The following is a 23204-nucleotide window of genomic DNA, read 5'->3' as shown; positions in this document are numbered from 1 at the left end:
CTTTTTAAAAAAGAATAACATTAGAGTGTCCATCAACAGATGAATGAATACAGAAGATGTGATATATACACAATGGAATACTATTTAGCAGTAAAAAAGAATGAAATTTTGCCATTTGCAGCAACATGTATGGCCTTGGAGGGCATTATGCTAAGTGAAATAAGTCAGACAGAGAAAGACAAATACTGTATAATATCAATTATATGTAGAGTCTGAAAAATACAACAAACTAATGAATATAACAAAAAAGGAAGCAGACTCACAGGTATAGAGAACGAACTAGTGGTTACCAGTGGGTAGGGGAGAGGCAATATAGGGTGAAAGGGGAGCCCCAAACCATTAGGTGTAAGATAAGTCACAAGGATGTATTGTACAACACAGGAAATATAGCCAATATTTTGTAATAACTGTAAATGGAGTGAAAGTGTTAGTTGCTCAGTCCTGACTCTTTGCGACCCTATGGACTGTAGCCCATCAGGTTCCCCTATCCATGGGATCCTCCAGGCAAGATACTGGAGTGGGTTGTCATTCCCTTCTCCAGGGGAATCTTTCCGACCCAGGGATTGGACCTGGGTCTCTCACACTGCAGGCAAATTCTTTATCGTCTGAGCCACCAGGGAGTGTGACCTTTAGAAACTGTATAAAAATTAAAGTTAAAAAAAAAGTTTTGAAAGAATAACATTAGGATTAACAATAAAAACTACTTGGGGAATTCCCTGGTGGTCCAGTGGTTAAACCTCTGTGCTTCCACTGCAGGGGGAATGGGTTCGATTCCTGGTCAGGGTATTAAGATCCACCAAAAAAAAAAAAGGCAGCTATGTTTTTCCTGCTAAGAGTGTAACTCACAGTTCTTGTCACTGAAATAAAGAATAAATTAATTAGCAAATATTGATAGCATGTATTAATTAATTAATTACACACACATTGAGCACCCAGCACTGGGCCCTGGGGACACAGACATGAAAAGGACTAAGTCCCTGCTCTGTTGGGATGGACATAAGTGTGGGAGAGTCAGGAGAAACAAGATGAGTGGATGCGTGGATGGATGAATAGTTGGGTGGTTGGATGGATGAATGGATGCATGGATAGATACTCGGTTCCTTGGAGGGAGAATTGGTTGATCTGGGGTCTCCGCCCATCCTCACTCCAGGGCGCAAAGGGAAAGTGAGGCGGGGCAGTTTCACATCTTAAGCTCCGCCCCGCTCCGCCCCCGCAGCGTCTTCCCGTCGGCCGAAGGCGCAGCTCACCTGGTGGCCCTCCCCTTTAAGACGCGCTCACCTGGTTGCTCACCTGCGCGCGGGTGCTTCCGCAGGAAGAAGGAAGCGGCGCCACCGTCGCCTCTCGGCGCTCCCTCCCCACCCCCCAGGTCCGCCGGCCGCCACCATGTCCGCCTCGGCTGTTTTCATCCTCGACGTCAAGGGCAAGGTGAGGCTGGGTGCAGGGAGTGGGAGATCGACAGGTGGAGGTTGCTCCCTCTCGGACCCAACGGGCGGCCCCTCCTTGCAGGCAGCGAGGCCCCGGAAAGCTCTGGGGGCGTGGGAACACCCCTCCCCCAATTCCTGGGACTCCCGCGTCGAACCTCACCTCCACTGTTTACTAGCGGTGTGTCTGAGGGAAGGGGCTTCGCCTCTCTGAGCCTCAGTCTCCCTGTGTGTACAAATGGGAATAACAGAGGTCCCCACCCAAGAAGAATTAATACAGCCATATGCAGTCACTTAGTACAGTGGCTGTGCTGCAAACAATAGGCGTTCAATCGATTGAAATTATTATTTCTATCAGCGTCATCATCCACTGTACTGATATTTGAGGAAGAAAGCCGGGGCAGAAGACCGTACTTCCCCTGTGGGGTGCCTTGTCTCTTTCTGGCGCCCCCTCCCATTCATCTTGTTCTGTCTGGGGTGGGTTGCCCTGCCCTCCTCCAGGAGATCTTCCAGGCCCAGGGATCGAACCTGCATCTCTTTGGTCTCCTGCATTGCCAAGTGGGTTCTTTACCAGTAATGCCACCTGGGAAACCCAGCAATAGTAACGGTGGTGATGAGAATAATATTCCTGATAATAATCATAGTGAGGGCTAAGATGTGTGAGGACGCACTGGGTACCCTCTTCGTTCTAAACACTGGACTAAACAACCTCCTCACGTAAATATTATTAAAATTAACCATTTACTGCCTGCCATGCAGAGCTATATGAACTGTGAGTGATAAATGGACATAATCGTCTTTCTTTGCTTTTTTCCTCTCTCTTTCTTTTCTTTCATCACCCCTACCTTGCTGATTTGGTGCCTATGAAACCTTGCTCAAGAGCAGGAATTCTGGAGCCAGGGTGTCTTGACTCAATTCCCAGCTTCCTCGCTGGCTATGGACCGGGTCCATACCTCAGTTTCTCCATGTGTAAAATGGAGATGGTGAGACCACCTACCTCACAGGGTTGTGGTGACAACGACATAAGTAAGCAGACATCCAGGGTTTAGTAGAGCACGGCTGAGGTGTCAGTGAGGGCTCTAGATGCTCTGGCTGCTGCTATCATGAGCCCATTTTGCAGAGGAGGAAACTGACGTGCCGAGAGGCAGAGCCTTGTCCATGTCCCCTCAACCAGCAAGTAGGGTCAGAACCTGGCACTCTGATCTTCCCAGGGGGAAGGTCCCTGGATCCCAGCAATGACCAGACCTTCTCTGCTCATCCTCAGCCCCTGATCAGCCGCAACTACAAGGGTGATGTGGCCATGAGCGAGATCGATCACTTCATGCCTCTGCTCATGCAGCGGGAGGAGGAAGGCGCCCTGACCCCACTGCTAAGTCACGGACGGGTCCACTTCCTGTGGATCAAATACAGCAACCTCTACTGTATCCGGCCGCGGATGGGTCCCTGGGGGCCTGGGGTGGTGGCATCTCAGGCCCAGAGATGATGGGCTGGGATGAGAGGTGCACGACACAGCAGTGGCTCAGGTTGGAGAGTGGGAGTGGACAGGGTGGCGTTTCAGGGTCTACGCACCATTGGAATTCTCCAAAATGCTGCCTTTCCTTAACCTCGCTGCCCCCAGTGGTGGCCACCACACTGAAGAATGCCAACGCCTCCCTAGTGTATTCCTTCCTGTACAAGACAGTGGAGGTAGGTTCTGGCCTTCTATTGGCCTTCTATTGGCCGACTGGTCTGTCTGTCCACCTGTCTTGCCCGCCTCTTTCGGGATCCACCCCACCTAGGAAGCCTTCCCTGACTTCCCAGGGGGTGCCACCATCAAAGCCCCAGCACTCTGTTCTCATCAGCAGTTGTGGAATCAACTCTCCCTATGGGGCAGGAAGCAAGGAAGTCTCCGAGAGGGTGTACTCCTCAAATCTGAACCCGAGAATACTGGGTTCCAGACCCAGCTCCCCTGCTTACTGGCTGTGTGACCTTGGACAAGTTACTTCTCTCTGTGCCTCTAACCTGGGTTTAATCCAGATGGTCCAGTGGTTAAGACCCCATGCTTCTACTGCAAGGGGCGTGAATTCCCTGATCAGGAAACTAGGATCCCACCTGATGCAAGGTACAACTGAAAAAAAAAAGGAAAGAAATACTATAAACTGGGTTTAGTCCTGCCTCAGGGTTGTTGTAGAAAAAAATTCAATCCAATTCATAGCTCTAGAGCACTGAAAACAGTGTTTAGTGTACAGTAAGTGCCTAATAAAAGTTTGGTATTATTGTTAGCATTACCACTTATGTCATATCATATGATCACATAGTAATCTTTTGAACACTTACTATATGCCATTCTCAATGATTGAGAAAGTACTTTTTTTTTAACTGCTCAGAATTTTATTTGGTAAACAAAAGATAGTACATCCCCAAGGTGTGAGGGCAGGCTGACCCTGAAGAAGTGGCTGAGAAAGTACTTTTTTCTTTTTTTGGTCATCTCCTGGCTTACAGGATCTTAGTTCCTCGACCAGGGACTGAACTCACACTCTTGGCAGTGAAAGGGTTGAGTCCTAACAACTGGACTGCTGGGGAATTCCCGGAGGGATTTTTGGGATACTTTTCAACAAATAAGAGATCTGTATTGATTTGTCTCCTCTCTGCCAGGCAGAGGAGGGACACACAGCTGTGTATAAGGCAGGCACGGTCCTGGCCTGTGCTCAGGAGTTAAAGGGCATGAAGGATATTCAAGGGGACATTGTGATAACCAGTTACTGGGTGGGTGCTAGTCTCACCCTGATACTCACAGGGGTCAAGGGAGAGTGGTGGCTTCACCAAGGAGTTAAGGCCTGTCACAAGCAGCCTGTGTGAGGAGAGTATCCTAAGCAGTGAGCATAGCATGTGCAAAGGCCCTGAGGTGGGAACAGAAAAAAGGCCAGAGAAGCTGGAGCAGGATGAGGAATGGGGTTTCCAGTATTGGGTGCATGACAGATTATCTGCTGAGGAGATACTCAAGGGTTCCCGTCTGGGGGTCCCCCAAGTCCCAAGGGCCCCTGGATGGAATTCAAGGAATCCATGAACTTAGATGCATTTCTGTGTAGTGTAACAGTTTTCCTTTGCCATCTTATGGGGTTGTTTTGGTTTGTTTTTGTTTTGACCATGCTGCATGGCTTGGCTTCTAGGACCTTAGTTCCCCAACCAGGGATTGAACTTGGGCCCTCAGCAGTGAAAGTGCGGAGTCCTACCCACTGGAGTGCCAGAGAATTCCCATATTGTGTCTTTTGTGTTGTGTGTGTGTGTGTATCTTTTATTTCATGCATTTACAAACCTTATTCTGAGGTGGGTCCATTGACATCACCAAATACACGGCAATCCATGATTCACACACACAAAAAACCATTCTGAGTCCTTCCAACCCCTCCTCCAGGAAGTCTTCTTGGATCTCCCTGCCTCTGGGTTCCTACTTCACTTGTTTTCCTCATTATTGCACTCTACATGTTGGATAGTATTAGTCTCACTACCAGTCCATTCCCCCTCAAGACTGTTCCAGGAGGGCAAAGACCTTGCTGGCTTTGTTCACCATTAATGTACTGACACTGGTATACAGTAGGTACTCAATAGTTGCTTATTGGGTGGCTGGCTGGATGAGTGGGAACCCAGCCCAAAGCTACCCAGCCACACGAGCCACATCTCTGTGGGGTTGGTCTCCTCACACCCCCAGGTATTCTCCGAATACTTCAAGGAGCTGGAGGAGGAGAGTATCCGAGACAACTTTGTCATTGTCTATGAACTGCTGGATGAGCTCATGGACTTTGGCTTCCCACAGACCACAGACAGCAAAATCCTGCAGGAGTGAGTGGGCCGTGGGTCAGCCACAGGGTGGGCCATGGGTGGAAGAAACCTGGGAAAGGTCGGGGAAGTATCCTTGGGCCTACCTGCTCATCTCCCTGCCCCCCCTGCCAGATACATCACGCAGCAGGGCAACAAGCTGGAGACGGGCAAGTCGCGAGTGCCACCCACTGTCACCAACGCTGTGTCCTGGCGCTCGGAGGGCATTAAGTACAAGAAGAATGAGGTCTTCATCGATGTCATAGAGTCCGTTAACCTGCTGGTGAGCCTCCACACCTCTGCCCCGCCCTCGTTACAGCCAAGGGCCAGGAGAGGGAGCCCTATGCTTGTTAACCGCCTCCCACATCACCAATGTTTGCATTCTCAGGTCAATGCCAACGGCAGTGTCCTGCTGAGTGAGATCGTGGGCACTATCAAGCTCAAGGTGTTTCTGTCGGGAATGCCAGAGCTGCGGCTGGGCCTCAACGACCGTGTACTCTTCGAGCTCACTGGCCGTAAGTTTCTGGAAGGGGGTGCAATGGGGAGCCTGAGACCTCGCCTCATCTAGGGTGGGTGGTACCCAGAGACCAGCAGTCAATTCTGAAATAGTACTCGCCCGCCCTCTACTGGTGTTGACTAGTACTGCAGCTGCTCGTGCCTTAACGCAAACAACTCTGCTTCATTATTGAGTGCCAGGCACAAGGACATGGCAGAAAAGAAAAAATAATCCCTGCCCTCACGGAGCTGACATTCTAGTGGGAGTAGGAGACAGAATAGCATTACATTTCTTCCCTGGTGACTCAGACAATAAAGACTGCCTGCAATGCAGGAGACCCGGGTTTGATCCCTGGGTTGGGAAGATCCCCTGGAGAAGGGAATGGCTACCCACTCCAGTATTCTTGCCTGGAGAATTCCATGGAGAGAGGAGCCTGGTGGGCTACAGTCCATGGGATCACAAAGATTCAGACACAACTGAGCGACTAACACTCACAGGATAACATCCTGACAGCAAGGGCCTGATTCACTGGGGATCCCAACTCTGTTCCTGGCCAGCTGGGTGACCCCGAACAAGTTACTCATCCTCTCTGGGCCTCAGTTTCTTCATCTGTAATATGGGGGTGATCGTAGCAGTAGACAGGGAAGGTAAGCAAAAGGACCCTGCCCTGGGCTCCAGTGTCACCCCGCTAACTCGGCTCTGAGTTTCAGGGAGCAAGAACAAGTCTGTGGAACTGGAGGATGTGAAATTCCACCAGTGTGTGCGGCTCTCTCGCTTTGACAATGACCGCACCATCTCCTTCATCCCTCCTGATGGTGACTTTGAGCTCATGTCCTACCGCCTTAGCACCCAGGTGAGGCAGAGTCAAGCCCCTGGCTGGGGGTGAGGGTTGACCCCAGAGCCTTGGAGAACTCCCTCTTCCTCTGTCTGCAGGTCAAGCCGCTGATCTGGATTGAATCGGTCATTGAGAAATTCTCACACAGCCGCGTGGAGATCATGGTCAAGGTGGGCCCCCGGGGTAATAATTACAGTGCTCAGATCGCCCCTCCTACCCCCTCAGCAGTCTAACCACATCTCCCACCTCCCTCCCCAATCATCACTTCCTTCCAGCCACGCAGGTCTCCTGGCTGGTTCTCAAACATGCCAGGCATGGTCCCTGACTATCCCCTCTCCCTGGAGCACTCTGTCCCCAGCCACCCAAATATCCCCCTGGCTCTTTCCCTTACCTCCTTCAGTTCTTTGCTTCAGTGTCACCTCCTCAGGAGCCTTTCCTGATTCCTCCACCTCCCTTCTTTGCTCTGTTTTTTTCCCTTATTACTGAACCACCACCGTGTGACACATGATCTATTTTACTTATTTACTTTAAAAATATACATTTATAGTACTTTATAAATTTAAATTTACATTTAAATTTACTTTATGAATTTACATTTATATTCATGTATGTATATAAACCGTAGAGTGTGTTAAAGACCAATGTTATCATTGTCATACCATATCATCATATCATACCACCCAGCTTAATTGAATGTGCCTGGCTCAACCAGCACCTCTGAACCCCCACCTGCCCCTTGCCCAATCATGGCTCCCCCCACCCTTTCCCACAGGTGATCACAATTTTGAATTTCATGTAAATCGTTTCTTCGCTTTTGTTTGTAATTTTGCCACCCTCATCTGTAAGTGCAAATACTTCATTCTGCCATCTCTGACCTTTATATCTGTGAACTCTTGCTATATGACTTTTTTGTATAATTTGCTTTCTTCATGTAATGTCGACTTTTAAGAGGAATCCCAGGACCTGTAGCATAGGGCATCCATTTCGGTGACTGTAGAATATTCCACCATGAGAATCTTCTGTCCTGTCTCTTGTATGGGTTGTTTTCAGTTCTTGGCTTCTCCGATTCACATTGCCATGGATAGCCCTGTGCATGTCCCCAGTCCCCCAAACAAGAGCTTCTCCAGAACATATAGTTAATCCCTCCCCTCCCTTAAAAAAATTTTTTTTTCCCAATCTCTTTTTTAATTAAAAAAGTTGGGGGGGCAGGGGAGGGCACGCCATACTGCATGCGGGATTTTAGTTCCCTGACCAGGGATTTAACTTGTGCCCTGTGCATTGGGAATGCAGAGTCTTAACCACTGGACCACCAGGGAAGTCCTTAGCCCCCTTTACAGATGGGGAAAGAGGCCCAGAAGAACTAAGATGTCATTCATCTAGGAAGGGAGGAGGCACATTGAACTTGGGTCTGCCTGGCTCAAGAGTCTGTGTTCTCAGATTTAACTTTGCTCCCCAGTCTTAGAGTCTCAGGGGGACTGGTTCATGATGTGGACAGTCACTTAGGGGGGGATGGTGTTGGTGCTCCCCAAAGTCCCTGTCTCTATAGGCAGGGAAAGAAGAAGGGGCCACTAAAGCTGGTACCTTCCTGGGACTTCCATGGTGGTCCAGTGGTTAAGACTCTGAAATTCCAGTGTAGAAGGCCCGGGATTTGATCCCTGGTCAGAGAGCTAGATCCCACATGCTACAACGAAACCCTGGCACAGCCAAATAAAAATAAATGTTAAAAAGTTGGTGCCTTTCAGAAAGAACATCCCCTGCCCTGTTTCACCTCCAGGTCCTCTGCACCAATCCTACCTCTCATATATCCCCACCCCCTGGCACCAGATGATTAAGTAAGAGCAGTTAAAAGCTTGCGCATGTCAAAATGGATCTGGATCTAGCTATAATGTAATAACATTATCTGTAAGCAGAGTATGTGAGGATTGAGAACACAGGCTCAAGTCAAATCTCTGTGCTGTGCCGGTTACCAGCTACACAACTCAGGCAAAGTGCTCTTTTTCTCTGGGCCTCAATTTCTTCATCTGTAAAAGGGACCTTTGGAATGGCTCCTATTTTAGAAAATTAGTGAGAGGTTTAAAAGTACTTGGCACAGGGCCCTGCACATGGTAGGGGCTCTGTAGATGCCAGCTTTCAAATGAAAACTTGGAAATTTCCTGGTGGTCTATTGGTTAGGACTCTGAGTTTCCACTACTGGGGACATGGGTTTGATCCCAGACTGGGGAACTAAGATTCTGCACGTTGCAGCACAGCCAAAAAAAAAACATAGAAAACTCTGATAGACTGAGGGTCCCATCCTGGCTTTGCAAGTGTGAGTGTGTGAGTCTTGACCAGGAGCTTTTATTATCTTGTCTGTGAAATGGGCTGAGAGGTGAGCCTGCCCTAGGAGCTGCTCAAATGAGGGATTACATTTTGAAGCAAGAAAAGGTATATACGATACTTTCCAAACTGAAGGCACCAAAAACAGAATGCTGGAGTCTCTTGTGGGTGTGACTCTGCCCCTTGTTGGCTGTGTGTCTCCAGAGAAATGCCTTAATTTCTCTGCCTCTGTTCTCTCATCTGGAAAATGGACAGGATCATGGTCCCCACTTCTGGGCTCTTGATAAGATGGCGCTTAGAAAGGGCTTGGTCCCTATTTACATGAATGCACTCTTCACACCCCACATTCTCTCCACTGACAGGCCAAGGGGCAGTTTAAAAAGCAGTCGGTGGCTAACGGCGTAGAGATATCTGTGCCCGTACCCAGTGATGCCGACTCCCCTCGCTTCAAGACCAGTGTGGGCAGTGCCAAGTATGTGCCAGAGAAGAACATGGTTATTTGGAGCATCAAGTCTTTCCCGGTGAGCCTCGGGGACGGGCCGGGGAACTGGAGGACCAGCCCTTGATGAGTGAGGGCAAAGTAGAGAATAAATCAGAGCCACGTATGCATGCAAATGGCTGTCCTTTGCAGATGGTAAAACTGGGTGATGGTTAAGCTCTCAGCATGGTTAAGCTCTCCTTGTCCTAGATCTTGAGGAAACCAGCCCTGGGTTCAGATTCCTTACCCTTGTTTCTCTGAGCTACCCAGCCTTGGGGACCCCACTTCCCCTCATGAAGTCTCACTGTGTCCATCTTTGAAATAGACAGGATCATGCTACCCACATCCTTGGGCTGCTGGAGGATTTGGTCTCTTTTTGGGATCTTGATTGGGGGATGTTCATTGGCCCCTGGAAAATGGGAGATGATCACCAGAAGGCCCCCAACTAGGCTTTGCTGTCAGAGGCTTCGTCTGTGAGTTTTGACCCAGAGCCTTTACTTTCTGGTCTGTCAAATGGGCTGAGAGCAAAGCCTGCCCCCAAGGGGTTGCCATGAGGAGTGGTCTGGGGTATAGGGGCCCTCAATATGTCTGATACCCCCATGTTCCCTCAGGGGGGCAAGGAGTACCTGATGCGTGCCCACTTTGGCCTCCCCAGCGTGGAGAAGGAGGAAGTAGAGGGCCGGCCCCCCATTGGGGTGAAGTTTGAGATCCCCTATTTCACTGTCTCCGGGATCCAGGTGAGGGAAGGGGGCAGGGTGGTTCCTCTCCTTGACCTTGGTGGGTCCCCCTTTCTCTCATCTCTTGGCTTGGACCACCTCCGTTCCCTGGCTTGGCTCATCTCCTTTACAATCATTCTTGCTTTTCCTGGAACAGTGTTGCTTTTTCTTTAAACAAACATTTTAATTTCAACTTTTGGGTGCGCTGGGTCTTTGTTGTCGTGCGTGAGCTGTCTCTAGTTGCAGTGAGTAGGGGCTAGTTTTTCAATTGCGGTGGCTTCTCTTGTTGCAGAGCGTGGGCTCTAGAGCCTGAGGGTTTCAGTAGTTGCAGAATGCAGGCTCAGTAGTTGGAGAGCACAGGCTTAGTTGTTCCTTGGTATGTGGGATCTTCCTGGACCAAGGATCAAACCCATGTCCCCTGCATTGGCAGACAGATTCTTTTTTTCAAAAATGATTTTATTTATTTTTGGCTGTGCTGGGTCTTCATTGCTGCACAGACTTTTCTCTAGTTATGGTGTGTGGGCTTCTCACCGGTGGCTTCTCTTGTGGAGCACGGGCTCTAGGGCGCACAGGCTTCAGTAGTTGCAGCATGTGGCCTCACTCATTGTGGCTCCTGGGCTCTAGAGCACAGGCTCAGTAGTTGTGGCGCATGGGTTTAGTTGCTCCAGAGCATGTGGGATCTTCCCAGATCAGGGATTGAACCCGGGTCTCCTGCCTTGGCAGGCAGATTTTTAACCACTGAACCATCAGGGAAGTCCCATGGTGTTGCCTTTTCTCATCTCAGCCTGGGTCCCCTTCTCCTCCCCGCTAATTTTGCTCTGTACCTAAACTGTACTGTGTCAATTCTCTTAGAATGTGCCATCTTTCCCACTGTCCTGGACCACCTGATCTCCCACACACACATACACTGTCCTGGTCACATCTTTTCCCTGAGCCTCGTTGCTTCATTCCTCCCAGGCTGTGCTTTCTTATTCCCGGAAGTTGTGTTATTTATGTTCCCCTGGCCCCAGCCTGCTCTCTCCCCCTACCCTGGGCCACCTCCTTTCATCTCTTTCCAGGTCCGGTACATGAAGATCATTGAGAAGAGTGGTTACCAGGCCCTGCCCTGGGTCCGCTATATCACCCAGAGTGGCGGTAAGGCGGCCCAGCTCCCTGAGATGACAGGGACAAGGAGATGAATGGGGATGGTCTTGGGGCTTTGAAACATCTTGTCTCAGAGGGCTCCCAAACCAACAGGCGTGGCCCCCAGGTCTATCCTATCTTTGTCAGTGTGCGCTCCCGAGTCTCAGTTTGCCTGTCTTTAAAATGGGGACAGTTGCATGTTCCAGGGTAGTGGTGGTAGGGTTTGGATAAGCAACTGAACACACAGCAGCCCCATCTATTGCCTGGAAACAGGGATGTTGCTGTGGTTACAGTCGCCATGTTTGAGCCCATCCTTAGCCCTGTTATATACTTGTGGGGTTGATCGTGAGCACTGGGGAAGGGGATGGGTTGTGGGTGGGGGTGCTGTCCTTCTGTCTCCTTCCCCCAATTCTGAGATGGTCCCTGCTCATTGTTTCCCTGCAGATTATCAACTTCGTACCAGCTAGAAGGGAGAAGTGGGGGCTTGAACCTGGGCTGTCTCCCTAGGCTCCAACTACAGACTCCATTAGAGAAGGAGGGAAGATGGGGTGTGTGTGTGTGTGTGTGAGGGCAGCCCTTGAATTATTGGTTTGTTACTCCCAGCACCTGACTTGCTCCTACCCTTTGCCTTTACTGGTAGGCTGGGAGTGATAGTCTCCAGCTCTCCGACTCTCATCCCTCCCCCTCCTCCAATTTTATATGAAGAAATAGAAGAGGGACTTGAAGTTCCCCTCATGAGTGCCTTCTTGCAGTGACCTGCCTTAGGAGGTGTGGGGAGTCCCTCCTCCACAGCTGCTGAGCCCAGAGGCCCCGCTGGCCCATTTCTGAGTTTTAGGATGGCATTAAAAAGATGAATCTAGCTGCTGTTATGTACTTCTTGGCTGGGGCCTGGGGATGCCAGGGGTGTCCCTGGAGTGCTGGGATAAGAGTGGGCAACATATATCCATTTCTCAGCCCTGGTCATCACTCATCTGGGCCCTCACAATTGCCCCCACCTTGGTCTCCCAGGCTCTGGGCTTCCCTCTTCCATGACAGCCAGTTCCCATCATAGCCACCAGAGGGTGCCTATTAACTCCTAAACCAGATCGTGGCTCCTCAATAACAGAAGCTTCCCAGGGTTCCACTCACTGCTTTTTGTCTTCAGGGCAGCATGCTGAACCGTAGTTCCCAACCAGGGATTGAACCTGGACCCCCTGCAGCGGATGCAGAGTCTTAACCACTGGACCGCCAGGGAAGTTCCCCATTCTTTTTAAAAAGTAAAAGTGCTCACCACAGCGCACAAGCCTGTTCAGCCCTCACCTCCTCCCTCTTCTCTCCCTCTATACCTCACTCTTCCTGGACTTACTAGACATGCTTCCACCTCAGGGCCTTTGAATCTGTAGCGCCTCCATCTGGTATGTTTCTCCCGAGAGCCACATGGCTCCTTCCCTCACCTGCAGGCCTCAAATCAAATGTCACCTTCTCAGGGTGGCCATCCCCGACCTCTCTATTTCAAAGCCTTCTTTTCCTAAGACACTATTATTTATCTCGTTTTGTCAGCTCCACAGTGTATATCACTCTGAAAATATTTATTGTCATCTCCAGCTCTAAAAGGTAAGCATCCAGCAGCCAGGAGGCACCCGGCTTGCTCTCCACTGGGGTGCCTAGTACACAGTAGGGGGTCAGTAAATGTGTGAAGGCCCCACTGTTGAAGGCCTCTGTTAAGAGCCTCCAACGCGACTCTCGCCTCCCAGGCTCACCCACGTGGCAGCTGGAGAATGAACTTTCTTCCACGCCCTTGCATTTGCTGCGCCAGGGCTGGCGCAATCTGAGCCAAACGTGATTCCTTTCTCACTCACCCCATTTCCATGCTTTATTTTCCAAACGGTGCTTAACACTAAAATTACTTAGTAGCTCGAATGCAGGCCCCCCAGGGCCAGGAACGGCTCCGGCACACAGTGAATGAATGAAATAAAGCGCTCTGCACAGTAAGAACTAACAAATATTATCGCACCTTGTAACTCCAGACTGGGCGGCCCCAGCCCTGCCTCCCTTTCCCTCGGAGGAGCCGAGGTCCCGGAGCAGCCCGCGCTACCCTGCGCCTGACCTTTCTCCCCTGGGTCAGTTAAACGGGCCCTCTTTCCCGCCCGCCCGTCGCGTTTGAAAAACCGAAAACCCCGCCATTGTCCGTGGTCCACCGGTCGCCGCAGTTTGTCCAATCAGAGGCGGTCCCGCCCACGCCGGCGCCCAAAGCCTCCCTGGTGACTCGTGGCCATTGGCTGCGCTGGCCAGGAGGGCGGAGCACTGCAGGGTCGGGAGCCGGGCAACGCGGCTGGGCTACAACGTAGCAAGTTCATAAGAAAACAAATCCGCGGCGTCTGGGGGCGGGGCCTCGAGAGCTCTGGCTCCGCCCCCTAGCGGCCTGCTCCACAGCAGCGGAGACGCCGGCTCAGAACAGACCCCGCCCGTCGAGGAGGAGGGAGGGTGAGTTGGGGGGAGACCCGGCCCCCAAGGGGCGGGCGCCCGGCAGGGCCCTGCGGGCTAGCGGAGGGTTGGGCCCGGGCTCTCAGCCCCTCTCTACCCACCGGCTGACAGGGGGAGGAGCCGGCCGGGAGGGCGGGGGTCGCACCCGAGACCCGGACAGGAGAGTCTGACCCAGGGCCTCGTTGCAGGCCGAGGACGCTGCGGGAGGGCTGTTCGGGCCAGCGCCGGTGGGCTCCCCCGCGCTGACCGCCGCGGGGTGGGGCGGGGGGCTTCGCAGGCCGCCAGTATCGACATGCTGCTGGAAGAGGTCCACGCCGGCGACCGGCTGAGCGGGGCGGCGGCCCGAGGAGACGTGCAGGAGGTGCGCCGCCTTCTGCACCGCGAGCTGGTGCACCCAGACGTTCTGAACCGCTTTGGCAAGACGGCGCTGCAGGTGAGCCCGGGCCAGCCCGCAGACTCCTTCCCTCTTCTCTGCTTGTTCCCACTGGTAGCCGACTGAGGTCTGTTCCTGCATCTCTGGGCTGACTTGGCTCCCTGATGTCCCCTTTCTTAGGTGGGTGGTGGATGGGGTTAGGTTGGGGGAGGGGAGAACTTTCCATCTTTGGAGGATTCCTTGTTCTCTGATTGCGAAGGATTCAGTTTCCCTGGAGAAGTTCTTATTCCCTGGGTGAGCGTTCAGCTTCTTTGGATCGGAGTTTCATGAGGGCAGCTCCAATGTCTTGGAGCATCTGTGGACGATCCGACCACAGGAAGGAAGGATTCCTATTTCCAAGGTGTACCCATTTTCTGGGGGTTCTCTGACAGGTATCCAGTTTCCTGTGGGGGAGAATCTCTGTTCCCGCGGGGTTTTCATATTGGCATATTTGGGGGGGGTACCAATAAGGGAATAGTCACAGATTACATGGGAGTCCCTGTTCCCTTGGGGACATTTACAAAAGGGGAACCCCATTTCATCAGAGAGCATCCCTACTATATGGGAGGGGGAAATTCCCTGGAGAAGGAGTTTTAAATTCCCTGGCCATCTCCGTTTCCTGGAGGGGACTGTTCTCTGAGGTCTGTTTCCTGGTGGGGTTCATATTTCCTGATGATTTCCCATCTGTGGGGAGAAGTGTCTCTGGTTCCTTGGGGGAAGGTCTTAGGTTCCTTGAAAATCTCCACGAGGGGCTATACCCTAGCGGGGAGTGACCAGTTTTTTGAAGGTCCTTATTCCCAGGAGATCTTGTTCTCTGGGGTCTCAACAGCTGCCTGGAAGTTTATGTTCCCCGGAGCTTCTCCTTCTCTTGAGAACCTTATATCTGGCATTCTCAACTCCTGAATGACCTCTCTCTCCAGTCAGCGGTTTCCCCGGACCTCCTCCTTTGGAGATTCCCTGACCCTTCTCTATCTACCCCCCATCCCCCCACCAGGTCATGATGTTCGGCAGTCCCACCATTGCCCTGGAACTCCTGAAGCAAGGCGCCAGCCCCAATGTCCAGGACGCCTCGGGCACCACTCCGGCCCACGATGCAGCCCGCACTGGATTCCTCGACACCCTAAAAGTGCTAGTGGAGCACGGCGCCGATGTCAACGCACCCGATGGCACTGGGGCGCTCCCTATCCACCTGGCAGTGAGAGAGGGCCACACCCCTGTGGTCAGCTTCCTGGCTGCAGAGTCTGATCTCCACCACAGGGACGCCAGGGGGCTCACACCCCTAGAGCTGGCACGGGGGAGAGGGGCCCAAGAGCTCATGGACATACTGCAGCGTCATACGGTGGCACCCCTGTGACCTGGGGCCACCCACTCCGGCAGCAGGACCCAGATTAGTTCTGTGTCAGAAGAGGGAAGAAACACTTTCTCCCTTTGCTCCTCCTGCCCGCTGCCGAGGGGCACCGGTTTGTGGCTTGTTGGTGTTGATTTCTGGGGTGTGTGTGTTTGACGTGCATTTCTCGTTTTTTTTTCTCACCCCTTTTGGTGTGTTGGGCAGAGAAGGGCTCCTACAGGCAACAGCCACCTAAACGGTTCAGTTTCCTCCACGCCTACAGACTGAGTCCCAAGGGCAGAGCGTTTAAAACCCCAGCCCTCGAGTGAGGTCATCTCTTCCAAGGCTCTTGGAACCTGTCGACCTTGGCCGGCTGTACTCGGAGAGAGACCTCAAGTGTGCACACTGCTTTCTGGCATGGGGGAGGGGGGAGTGTTCCAAATCGATAAAAGGGTAGTATGAGTTCATTCATATTTTGTTGAAAGCTTCATTTCCAGTCCCTTGTACAGCGTTTAAAAAAATGTCTATTTATTAAGCTTTATGGAAAATATTGTTGTGTGTAATTTAATGTTTTTACCCATTAAATTAAGACTTGTGCATGACCACAGCGCGGGTGGCTTGTCATTTTTGAGGCCGCGATGGAGAGTCGCTTGTCCAGGATGTTTGTGGGGATGGGCCCTGGGGGTCGCGGATCGTGGATGCTTTGGAGGAGGGGAGAGAGTGGTAATTCCCAGGGCGCCAGGAGTGAGTGAGCTGGGTGGGGCAGCGGTTTACGCTGTCGAAACGGAAGGGAGGCAGGAAACCGCGAGTGGAGAAAGGGCCCCCAGATGTCAGCTGCGTGCCGGGAGCCCCGAGGGTGGGGGAGTGGGCTGGGCGGTGGCTTCAGCCTAACCCCGCAGAGGCGTGGCACGTGGGCGGGGACTGCGGACCCAGGGAACGAGATCCCGGAAGGGCCCAGGGCAGGGTTCAGTGCGGCCCAGGAGGCTCCGCCCCTATTTAAAGTAAACTGTGCGTAGCCCCGCCTCCGGAGAGGCGGTGCTTTCCTGACGCGTGCGCAGTGGGTCGGAGAGCAGCCATGCCGGAGCCGCGCGGGTCGTCGCCCCTGCGGGTGAACGCGGCGTTCGCAGCGCGGTACGGCCGCTACCGCGAGCGAGAGGAGCTGCAGCGGCGTGAGTGAGGGGCGCATGCGCGTGGGGCGCCGGCGCGTGTCGGGCGGTCAGCAGGTGGGGCTTGATCTGGTCCCCCAGGCTCACCTGGGTCGGGGGCTCGCATCTTTGTCCCACAGTGAAAGATCGCTACGGGGACCGGCACAGTGGCAGCGACTCCAGCTCCGAGTCTGATTCCAGCGACGAGCACGTGGTGAGCTTCTCCGCCTCCGTCCTGGAGTTGCGGAAGGTGTCCAAGGGCCCTGTCTCATCCTGGCCCGGACTTACAGGGGGCAGCTAACCTCCAACCCCATCGCGCCTTCATCCCTGACAGTCTAACCATTTCTCCCTATCTGCCTCTGTCCCCAAAATGGGGCATCCCTCTGCCACATGGAGCACCCAGCTTTTCTCCACGCCAGCCCTGATCTTCCCAGACTCACTGAGCCATCCAGCCCTTCCTGTCTGTTCTTCATATGCCTTCTCTGCCCACCTGCCCCTGTATCATCCATCCCTTATGGATAACAGGAAGTACCAACACCCCTTGCCTGCTACCTTTTTTTGCTTACTATCCTCTACTCATGTGTGATCCACCCCCACGGGGTCCCCTCTCCCACCCATTTGACCCTCCCTCCCACTCAGATCCAGCCCTCCAGCCCTCCCCCTACCTGCCTCTACTCAGCTGGATTCTCCCTTCTTCTAATCTGTACCCCTTCCTGCACCCTAATTCCCACACCCTCTCAGCCCTCCTGCCCCTGTTGCTTACTGCCCCCATCACAGCCCCCTTCTGAAGTCTGTCCCCACCCCCTTTTTCTGCTCTAGGAATTTGACCCCCAGCAAGAGCGTGACTTTTACAGGACTCTCTCTTTGTTGAAGAAGAAGGACCCCCGCATTTATCAGAAAGATGCCACCTTCTATCAGCGAACAGGTCTGCGGCTGCTTCTTGTGGGACCCTGAGTCCTCATTGCCTTAGAAGCTGTTGTGGCTATTTAATGAATCTTTCCATGGTGGCTCAGACAGTAAAGAGTCTGCCTGCAATGCAGAAGACCTGGGTTCAATCCTTGGGTCAGGAAGATCGCCTGGAGAAGGGAATGGCTACCCACTCCAGTATTCTTGCCTGGGAAATCCCATGGACAGAGGAGTCTAGCAAGCTACAGTCCATAGGGTGCAAAGAGTCGGACACTGAGCGACTAACACTTTCACTTTTTTTTTCACCTACAAGTCAGAACTGATTAGCAGAGGGACTTCCTTGGTCGTCCAGAGGTTAAGACTTTGCACTTCCATCCCTGGTGGGGCAACTAAGATCCCACATGCCACGCAGCACAGCCAAAAGAAAAAAAACTGATTATTAATCAGCTAAGGTGTCCAGGGTTATGACCTGTGTGTCTGGCACTGTTTTGAGTGTGAATTACTCACCGAGTGATCACCACCAGTTATCACCAAGTAGTAGCAAGTGTGATGCCTGTTTGATAGCTGGGAACTGGTGGCTCGGGGATTTGAAACCTCCATCTGACTCTGGCCCAGCACAGTTATTCTCTGCCTGAGGGAGGAAGGGGGTTGTGGATGTGGGTGATGACAGGTGTCTTGTGGTGGCCCTGCAGCATCGTCCTCAGACAGCGAAGAGGAGCCAGCACCTGAGAAGCGAAAGAAGGTGCAACCCATGTACCTGAAGGACTACGAGAGGAAGGTTATCCTGGAGAAAGGAGGGTGAGGGGACAGCCTAACTCCTCTACTTCCACCATCCCGGGGCATGTGGACACATGGGGGACTTAGGGGCGGGGGTGGGAAGAAGCCAGTGACTAACCAGAGCTGGAGGAACCTCAGAGAGCAGGAGGCTTGTGACCTGCCTGCATCCCACTGCCACCACCCCCCAGCTGTTGCTCTGTTTTTGAAATTTTGTCTCTTTTAATAATTTTTATTTATTTATTTATTTTTGGCTGTGCTGGGTCTTCATTGCCGTGAGGGCTTTTCTTTAGCGGCGACAAGCAGGGGCTACTCTCTAGTTGTGGTGTGTGGGCTTATTGCAGTGGCTTCTCTTGTTGTAGAGCACAAGCTCTAGGGCATCTGGGCTTCAATAGTTTCGACATGGTGGGCTCAGTAGTTGTGGTTCCCAGGCTCTAGAGCACGTGCTCAATAATTGTAGCGTAAGGGCTCAGTTCCTCCAAGGCATGTGGGATCTTCCTGGATCAGGGATCGAACCCGTGTCTCCTCTTGCATTGGAAGCCGGATTCTTTACCACTGAGCCACCAGGGAGGCCCCAACTGTTGCTCTTAAGGGCCCCCCACCCCACAGTGACAGACAGGCCAGGGGGAGTCTGTTCTGAAAACTTCATCCTTCCTTGCCCAGCAAATATGTCGATGAGGAGAATTCAGATGGGGAAACCTCCGATCAGAGACTCCAGGTATGTGGGATAGAGGCTGGGTGGGAGGGTTGGGGGGCTAAGGGGCCCATGGCTGGGTCTGAGGCCCTTGTCACTCTCTCTGCAGCAGACCTCGTCGAAGAGTTATGTGGAAGAACAGAAACAGCTGAAGGAAAGGTGAGCCCTGGAGCCAGCTGAGCCGCCAAGTGAAAAAGAGTTGAGGCTCTGAGGTTGGCGGGCCCAGGTTTCAAATCCAGCTCTGTCACTTAATGTGCCCACTTAATGGGCACTTGTGTGCCCTTGGGCCTGTCATTTGCTGTCTCTGGGCCTCAGTTTCTGTATCTGTGAGATGGGGTTGATCATGGGCTGTATGTCACAGCACCGCTCTGGGCTGGTCAGGAGGAGCTTAGGGCTTATTAGTAGATAGGGCTCATCTTGGGGCAGCGGGAAGGGTCAGCGCACCCATCCTGAGGCTTGTTTTCTTGCTTGGGCAGCTTCCGGGCATTTGTGGAGGACAGTGAGGATGAAGACAGCGCCGAGGAAGGTGGCTCCGGGTTGCTGCAGAAACGTGCTAAAAGCAAAGAAGAGAAGGTGGGTGCTGTGTCCCAGTGGGATGAGGGGTGGTGGCGGAGAGGGGGCACCAGGGGTGTCCCGCAGATCCTCATCGCTGGCCATCCCTCAGGCCCAGGAGGATGCTGACTACATTGAGTGGCTGAAGGGGCAGAAGGAAATTCAGAACCCCGACACCCTGAAAGAACTGGTGAGTTCCCATCCCTGGTTACTGACCCCCTAAACTTCCCAGTCTGCCTCCATCCAGCCTTTTCCTGGAAACTGACCCTTGAGTGGCCAACCAGGAGCACATAGTCTGCTCCTTTTCTTTTTTTCCCTTGCACCACGCGGCCTTTGGGATCTTAAGTTCCCCAACCAGGGATCGAATCCATGCCCCCTACAGTGGAAGCGTGGAGTCTTAACCACTGGACCCCCAGAGGAGTCCCCAGGAGCACATCCTCTGAGGACGGGGGCCCCACATCTCTGGACCTCAGCTTTTATATCTATAACATGGGGATTATCCCACTTACTTCATAGATTGGCTGTGAAGCTGCAGTCACTTATATCCACTGGGTGCCCACAATTCACGCCCCCACCCTCCTGCTTCGCTGACCCTGAGTCCCTGACCTGGGTCTTATCACACACCCTTCACCCCTAGACTCACCTCAGGGAATTCTGGAACAACCCAGAGCTGGACGAGGGGGAGCGCTTCCTGCGAGATTACATCCTCAACAAACGCTATGAGGAAGAAGGGGAGGAGGAAGAGGAGGAGGAGGAAGACGAACAGGAGGAAAGGTGAGTGCCCCTGTCCCCCAGGGACCTGGAGACAGCACTGGCCAGAAAGGAAAAAGCACTGGGTGTTTACTATATCACACAGATGGTAACAGAGTTAGGGACTTCCCTGGTGGCTCAGTGGTAAAGAATCTGCCTGCCAATGCAGGAGACATGGGTTTGATCCTTGGGTTGGGAAGATCCCCTGCGGTGCTGGAGAAGACTCTTGAGAGTCTCTTGGACTGCAAGGAGATCAAACCAGTCAATCCTAAAGGAAATCAACCCTGAATATTCATTGGAAGGACTGATGCTAAAGGTGAAACTCCAATACTTTGGCCACCTGATGTGAAGAGCCAACTCATTGGAAAAGACCCTGATGGTGGGAAAGATTGAAGGCGGGAGGAGAAGGGGACAACAGAGGATGAGATGGTTTAATGACATCACTAACTCAATGGACATGAGTTTGAGCAAATTCCAGGAGATAGTGGAGGACAGAGGAGCCTGGCTTTGCGACCATGAGGTTGCAAAGAATCAGACACAACTTAGTGACTGAACAACAGCAGCCGAGTTAGCCTTTTTTTTTTGGCTGCACCACACGGTATGCAAGATCTTAGTTCCCCAACCAGGGGTTGAACCTGTGCCCTCTGCATGCTGAAGCACAGGTTTTAACCACTGGACCACCAGGGAAGTCCCCAGAATTGGCCTTTCTTGATGAAGAGACCCAGAGTGTGGGCTCTGGGGTCAGGGGGCCCTGCTCCTGGATTTCCATGCCTCGGTTTCCCCATCGGTAAAATGGGGTAACAGTGGCTCCCTAGCAGAGGGTTCTTGTGAGGATTAAGCACATGAACACACTGGTACATAGGAGTGCAGGAGCTCTGCTGACCCCCCAGCCCCCCCCCCATCTCATCCCTCAGGGTCCCCGGTCCCCCGGTCCAGCTGGCTGTGGACGACTCGTCAGACGAGGGGGAACTGTTTCTGAAGAAGCAGGAGGACTTTGAGCTCAAGTACAACTTCCGCTTTGAGGAGCCAGACTCTGCCTCGGTGGGTGGCTGGGCCAAGGGCAGGGGGCTGGGGAGGACCTAGCCGGAGGGCCCCAGGCCAGGGAAGGAACCCAGAATCATCTCTGGTGCCCACAGGTCAAGACCTACCCTCGGAGCATCGCCTCCTCTGTGCGCCGAAAGGATGAGCGCAGGAAGGAGAAGAGGGAGGAGACACGGGAGCGGAAGAAGAGGGTAAGCGGCTTCCGGGGTGGCTTTTGGGGGGGGTGTGCAGGCTGCAGGGGTTGAGGGGGTTGCTGACACCCTGCCTCTCCCGCTGACCTGCCGCCTGCAGGAGAAAGCGAGGAAGCAGGAGGAACTCAAGCAGTTGAAGAACCTGAAGAGGAAGGAGATCCTGGCCAAGCTGGAGAGGCTGCGGCAGGTCACAGGCAATGAGATGCTGGGCTTTGAAGAGCAGGACCTGGAGGAGGACTTCGACCCTGCCCGGCACGACCAGCTCATGCAGGTGCGGCCCCGGAGCCCCAGCCTGGCTGTGCAGCTGGGTGCTCCAAGTGTGGCTCTGGAGTGAGCAGTCCCTTTCTGGCTCAGAGAAGTGACCTGACCTCTCTAATCCTGTGTCTCCTGTCTGTAAAGTGGGTCCAAACTGCAGCGTTTACCTCAGGGCTGTGAGAAATATTGAATGCTAATTAACTTGGTAAATGCTCAAGGAACCATGGGTCGCTGTATTTTCTTTAAAATCATTTATTGAGCCATTAGTGTTGATTGTTGTATTGGGAGAGGGAACACAGGTTCAGACCATGGAAACAGCCTGGGGGTTCATAGAAGGGCAAGTAAGGATGAGTAGATGGGCCAGGTGAAAAGTGGAGTGGGTAGGTGCTGTGTAGTTGAAGTTAAACCTTCACTTTCTAGGAGCCTCTTAATCCTGAGCTTCAGGTTCTGTGTTTGTTAGTAGTTTCTGTCTTTTGGGGTGCTTATGAGAATGCAGTGAGACATAGCCCAGTGTTGGGTATGTAGTAGGTGTTTATAAGTGGCACAGTTAGCAATATTTGCCCTTACTAGCCAGTGGAATGGGGCAGAGAGCAGGAGGGTCGATGGGGCAAGATGAGCTAAGAAGTGAGTGTGGAGGGACCTAGACACACATGGTTCTCCCCACATCAGGAGCTGGGTCCTGGGGGGCGGCGCTGGGGAGCCACAGAAGGTGCAGGAGCACCAATGTCTGGCAGGGAATGGGCCCTGCTGACCCTCCCGGCCCCGACCCCGTAGAAGTGCTTCGGGGACGAGTACTATGGCGCCATGGAGGAGGAAAAGCCGCAGTTTGAGGAAGAAGAAGGGCTGGAAGGTGAGGTCACTTGGGGTACCGGGCTGGGGGTGGGGGTGCTTGGCCTACTGATCCCCTACTCACCCCCCCGCCCGTCTGGCCTGAACCAGACGACTGGAACTGGGACACGTGGGCTGGGCCAGAGCAAGGTGGAGCTTGGAGCCAACAGGAGCTGCACTGCGAGGACCCCGACTTCAATGTAGGTGCCCTGGGCATGGGAACCTGGGTGGGGGGCCGCTTCAGAGGGTCCCCTGGCAGGCCTGACCTGTGTGTCCCGGCAGATGGACGCCGACTATGACCCCAGCCAGCCCCAGAAGAAGCAGCGAGAGGCCCCTTCACTGGGCAAGAAGAAGCGAAAGTCGCCCTTTGCTGCAGCTGTGGGACAGGAGAAGCCTGTATTTGACCCTGGTGAGGCCCAGGCGGGTGCCCGTGGGTAGGCAGGGGCTCCCTGGGGCCCAGCACACCCCGACAACCTAGCTCTGTCCCCACTCAGGGGACAAGACATTCGAGGAGTACCTGGATGAGTATTACCAGCTGGACTACGAGGACATCATTGATGACCTGCCCTGTCGCTTCAAGTACCGCACAGTGGTGCCCTGCGACTTTGGACTTAGCACTGAGGAGGTGGGACCCCGGGGGACCCTAGAAGCAAGCAGGGATGCCCAGAACTGGCCATGCTGTGACAC

General features: G+C 53.1%; 3 protein-coding genes across 7 annotated transcripts in view; all 3 read left to right on the top strand.

Moving 5' to 3' along the window:
• The first annotated feature begins 1212 nt into the window (after positions 1–1212).
• Positions 1213–12036, top strand: AP1M2 (adaptor related protein complex 1 subunit mu 2). Of its 3 annotated transcripts, none has more exons than XM_081498251.1 (12): positions 1213–1425; positions 2686–2842; positions 3040–3107; positions 5110–5240; positions 5352–5499; positions 5605–5731; positions 6423–6565; positions 6646–6717; positions 9226–9384; positions 9953–10078; positions 11116–11191; positions 11624–12036. In XM_081498251.1, exons 1-12 carry the CDS (start codon positions 1384–1386, stop codon positions 11644–11646), a joined length of 1272 nt encoding a protein of 423 aa, XP_081354377.1. In that variant the 5' UTR covers positions 1213–1383; the 3' UTR covers positions 11647–12036. The 3 variants fall into 3 exon arrangements, with proteins under 3 accessions (XP_081354377.1, XP_081354376.1, XP_081354378.1); XM_081498250.1 differs by having other exon boundaries at positions 6417–6565; XM_081498252.1 differs by having other exon boundaries at positions 1303–1425; positions 5352–5731.
• A 1551-nt stretch (positions 12037–13587) lies between these two features.
• Positions 13588–15988, top strand: CDKN2D (cyclin dependent kinase inhibitor 2D). 2 transcript variants are annotated; one of them, XM_081498253.1, is made up of 3 exons: positions 13588–13642; positions 13920–14075; positions 15049–15988. In XM_081498253.1, the coding sequence occupies exons 2-3, from the start codon at positions 13935–13937 to the stop codon at positions 15406–15408; spliced, it is 501 nt and encodes a 166-aa protein (XP_081354379.1). In that variant the 5' UTR covers positions 13588–13642; positions 13920–13934; the 3' UTR covers positions 15409–15988. The 2 variants fall into 2 exon arrangements, with proteins under 2 accessions (XP_081354379.1, XP_081354380.1); XM_081498254.1 differs by having other exon boundaries at positions 13831–14075.
• Positions 15989–16435: 447 nt separating this feature from the next.
• KRI1 (KRI1 homolog) overlaps positions 16436–23204 on the top strand; it is a 9378-nt gene continuing 2609 nt past the window's right edge. The window contains exons 1-16 of one of the 2 annotated variants that reach the window (XM_081498244.1): positions 16436–16550; positions 16667–16740; positions 17346–17451; positions 18125–18230; positions 18870–18924; positions 19013–19059; positions 19377–19473; positions 19565–19642; positions 20090–20226; positions 21117–21243; positions 21339–21434; positions 21535–21705; positions 22464–22539; positions 22629–22717; positions 22800–22926; positions 23012–23142. In XM_081498244.1, the coding sequence (XP_081354370.1) occupies positions 16457–16550; positions 16667–16740; positions 17346–17451; positions 18125–18230; positions 18870–18924; positions 19013–19059; positions 19377–19473; positions 19565–19642; positions 20090–20226; positions 21117–21243; positions 21339–21434; positions 21535–21705; positions 22464–22539; positions 22629–22717; positions 22800–22926; positions 23012–23142 (1611 nt within the window). In that variant the 5' untranslated portion in view covers positions 16436–16456. Of the gene's footprint in view, positions 16551–16666; positions 16741–17345; positions 17452–18124; positions 18231–18869; positions 18925–19009; positions 19060–19376; positions 19474–19564; positions 19643–20089; positions 20227–21116; positions 21244–21338; positions 21435–21534; positions 21706–22463; positions 22540–22628; positions 22718–22799; positions 22927–23011; positions 23143–23204 lie in introns of both variants that reach the window. The other variant, XM_081498242.1, reaches the window with a different exon arrangement.

This window comes from Giraffa tippelskirchi, chromosome 6 (assembly GCF_054371585.1).
Source record: "Giraffa tippelskirchi isolate mGirTip1 chromosome 6, T2T-mGirTip1v1.2.pri, whole genome shotgun sequence".
Taxonomy (NCBI): Eukaryota; Metazoa; Chordata; class Mammalia; order Artiodactyla; family Giraffidae; genus Giraffa; species Giraffa tippelskirchi.
The sequence above is the reverse complement of the archived record's forward strand: the minus strand, read 5'-3'. Positions and strand labels throughout refer to the sequence as shown.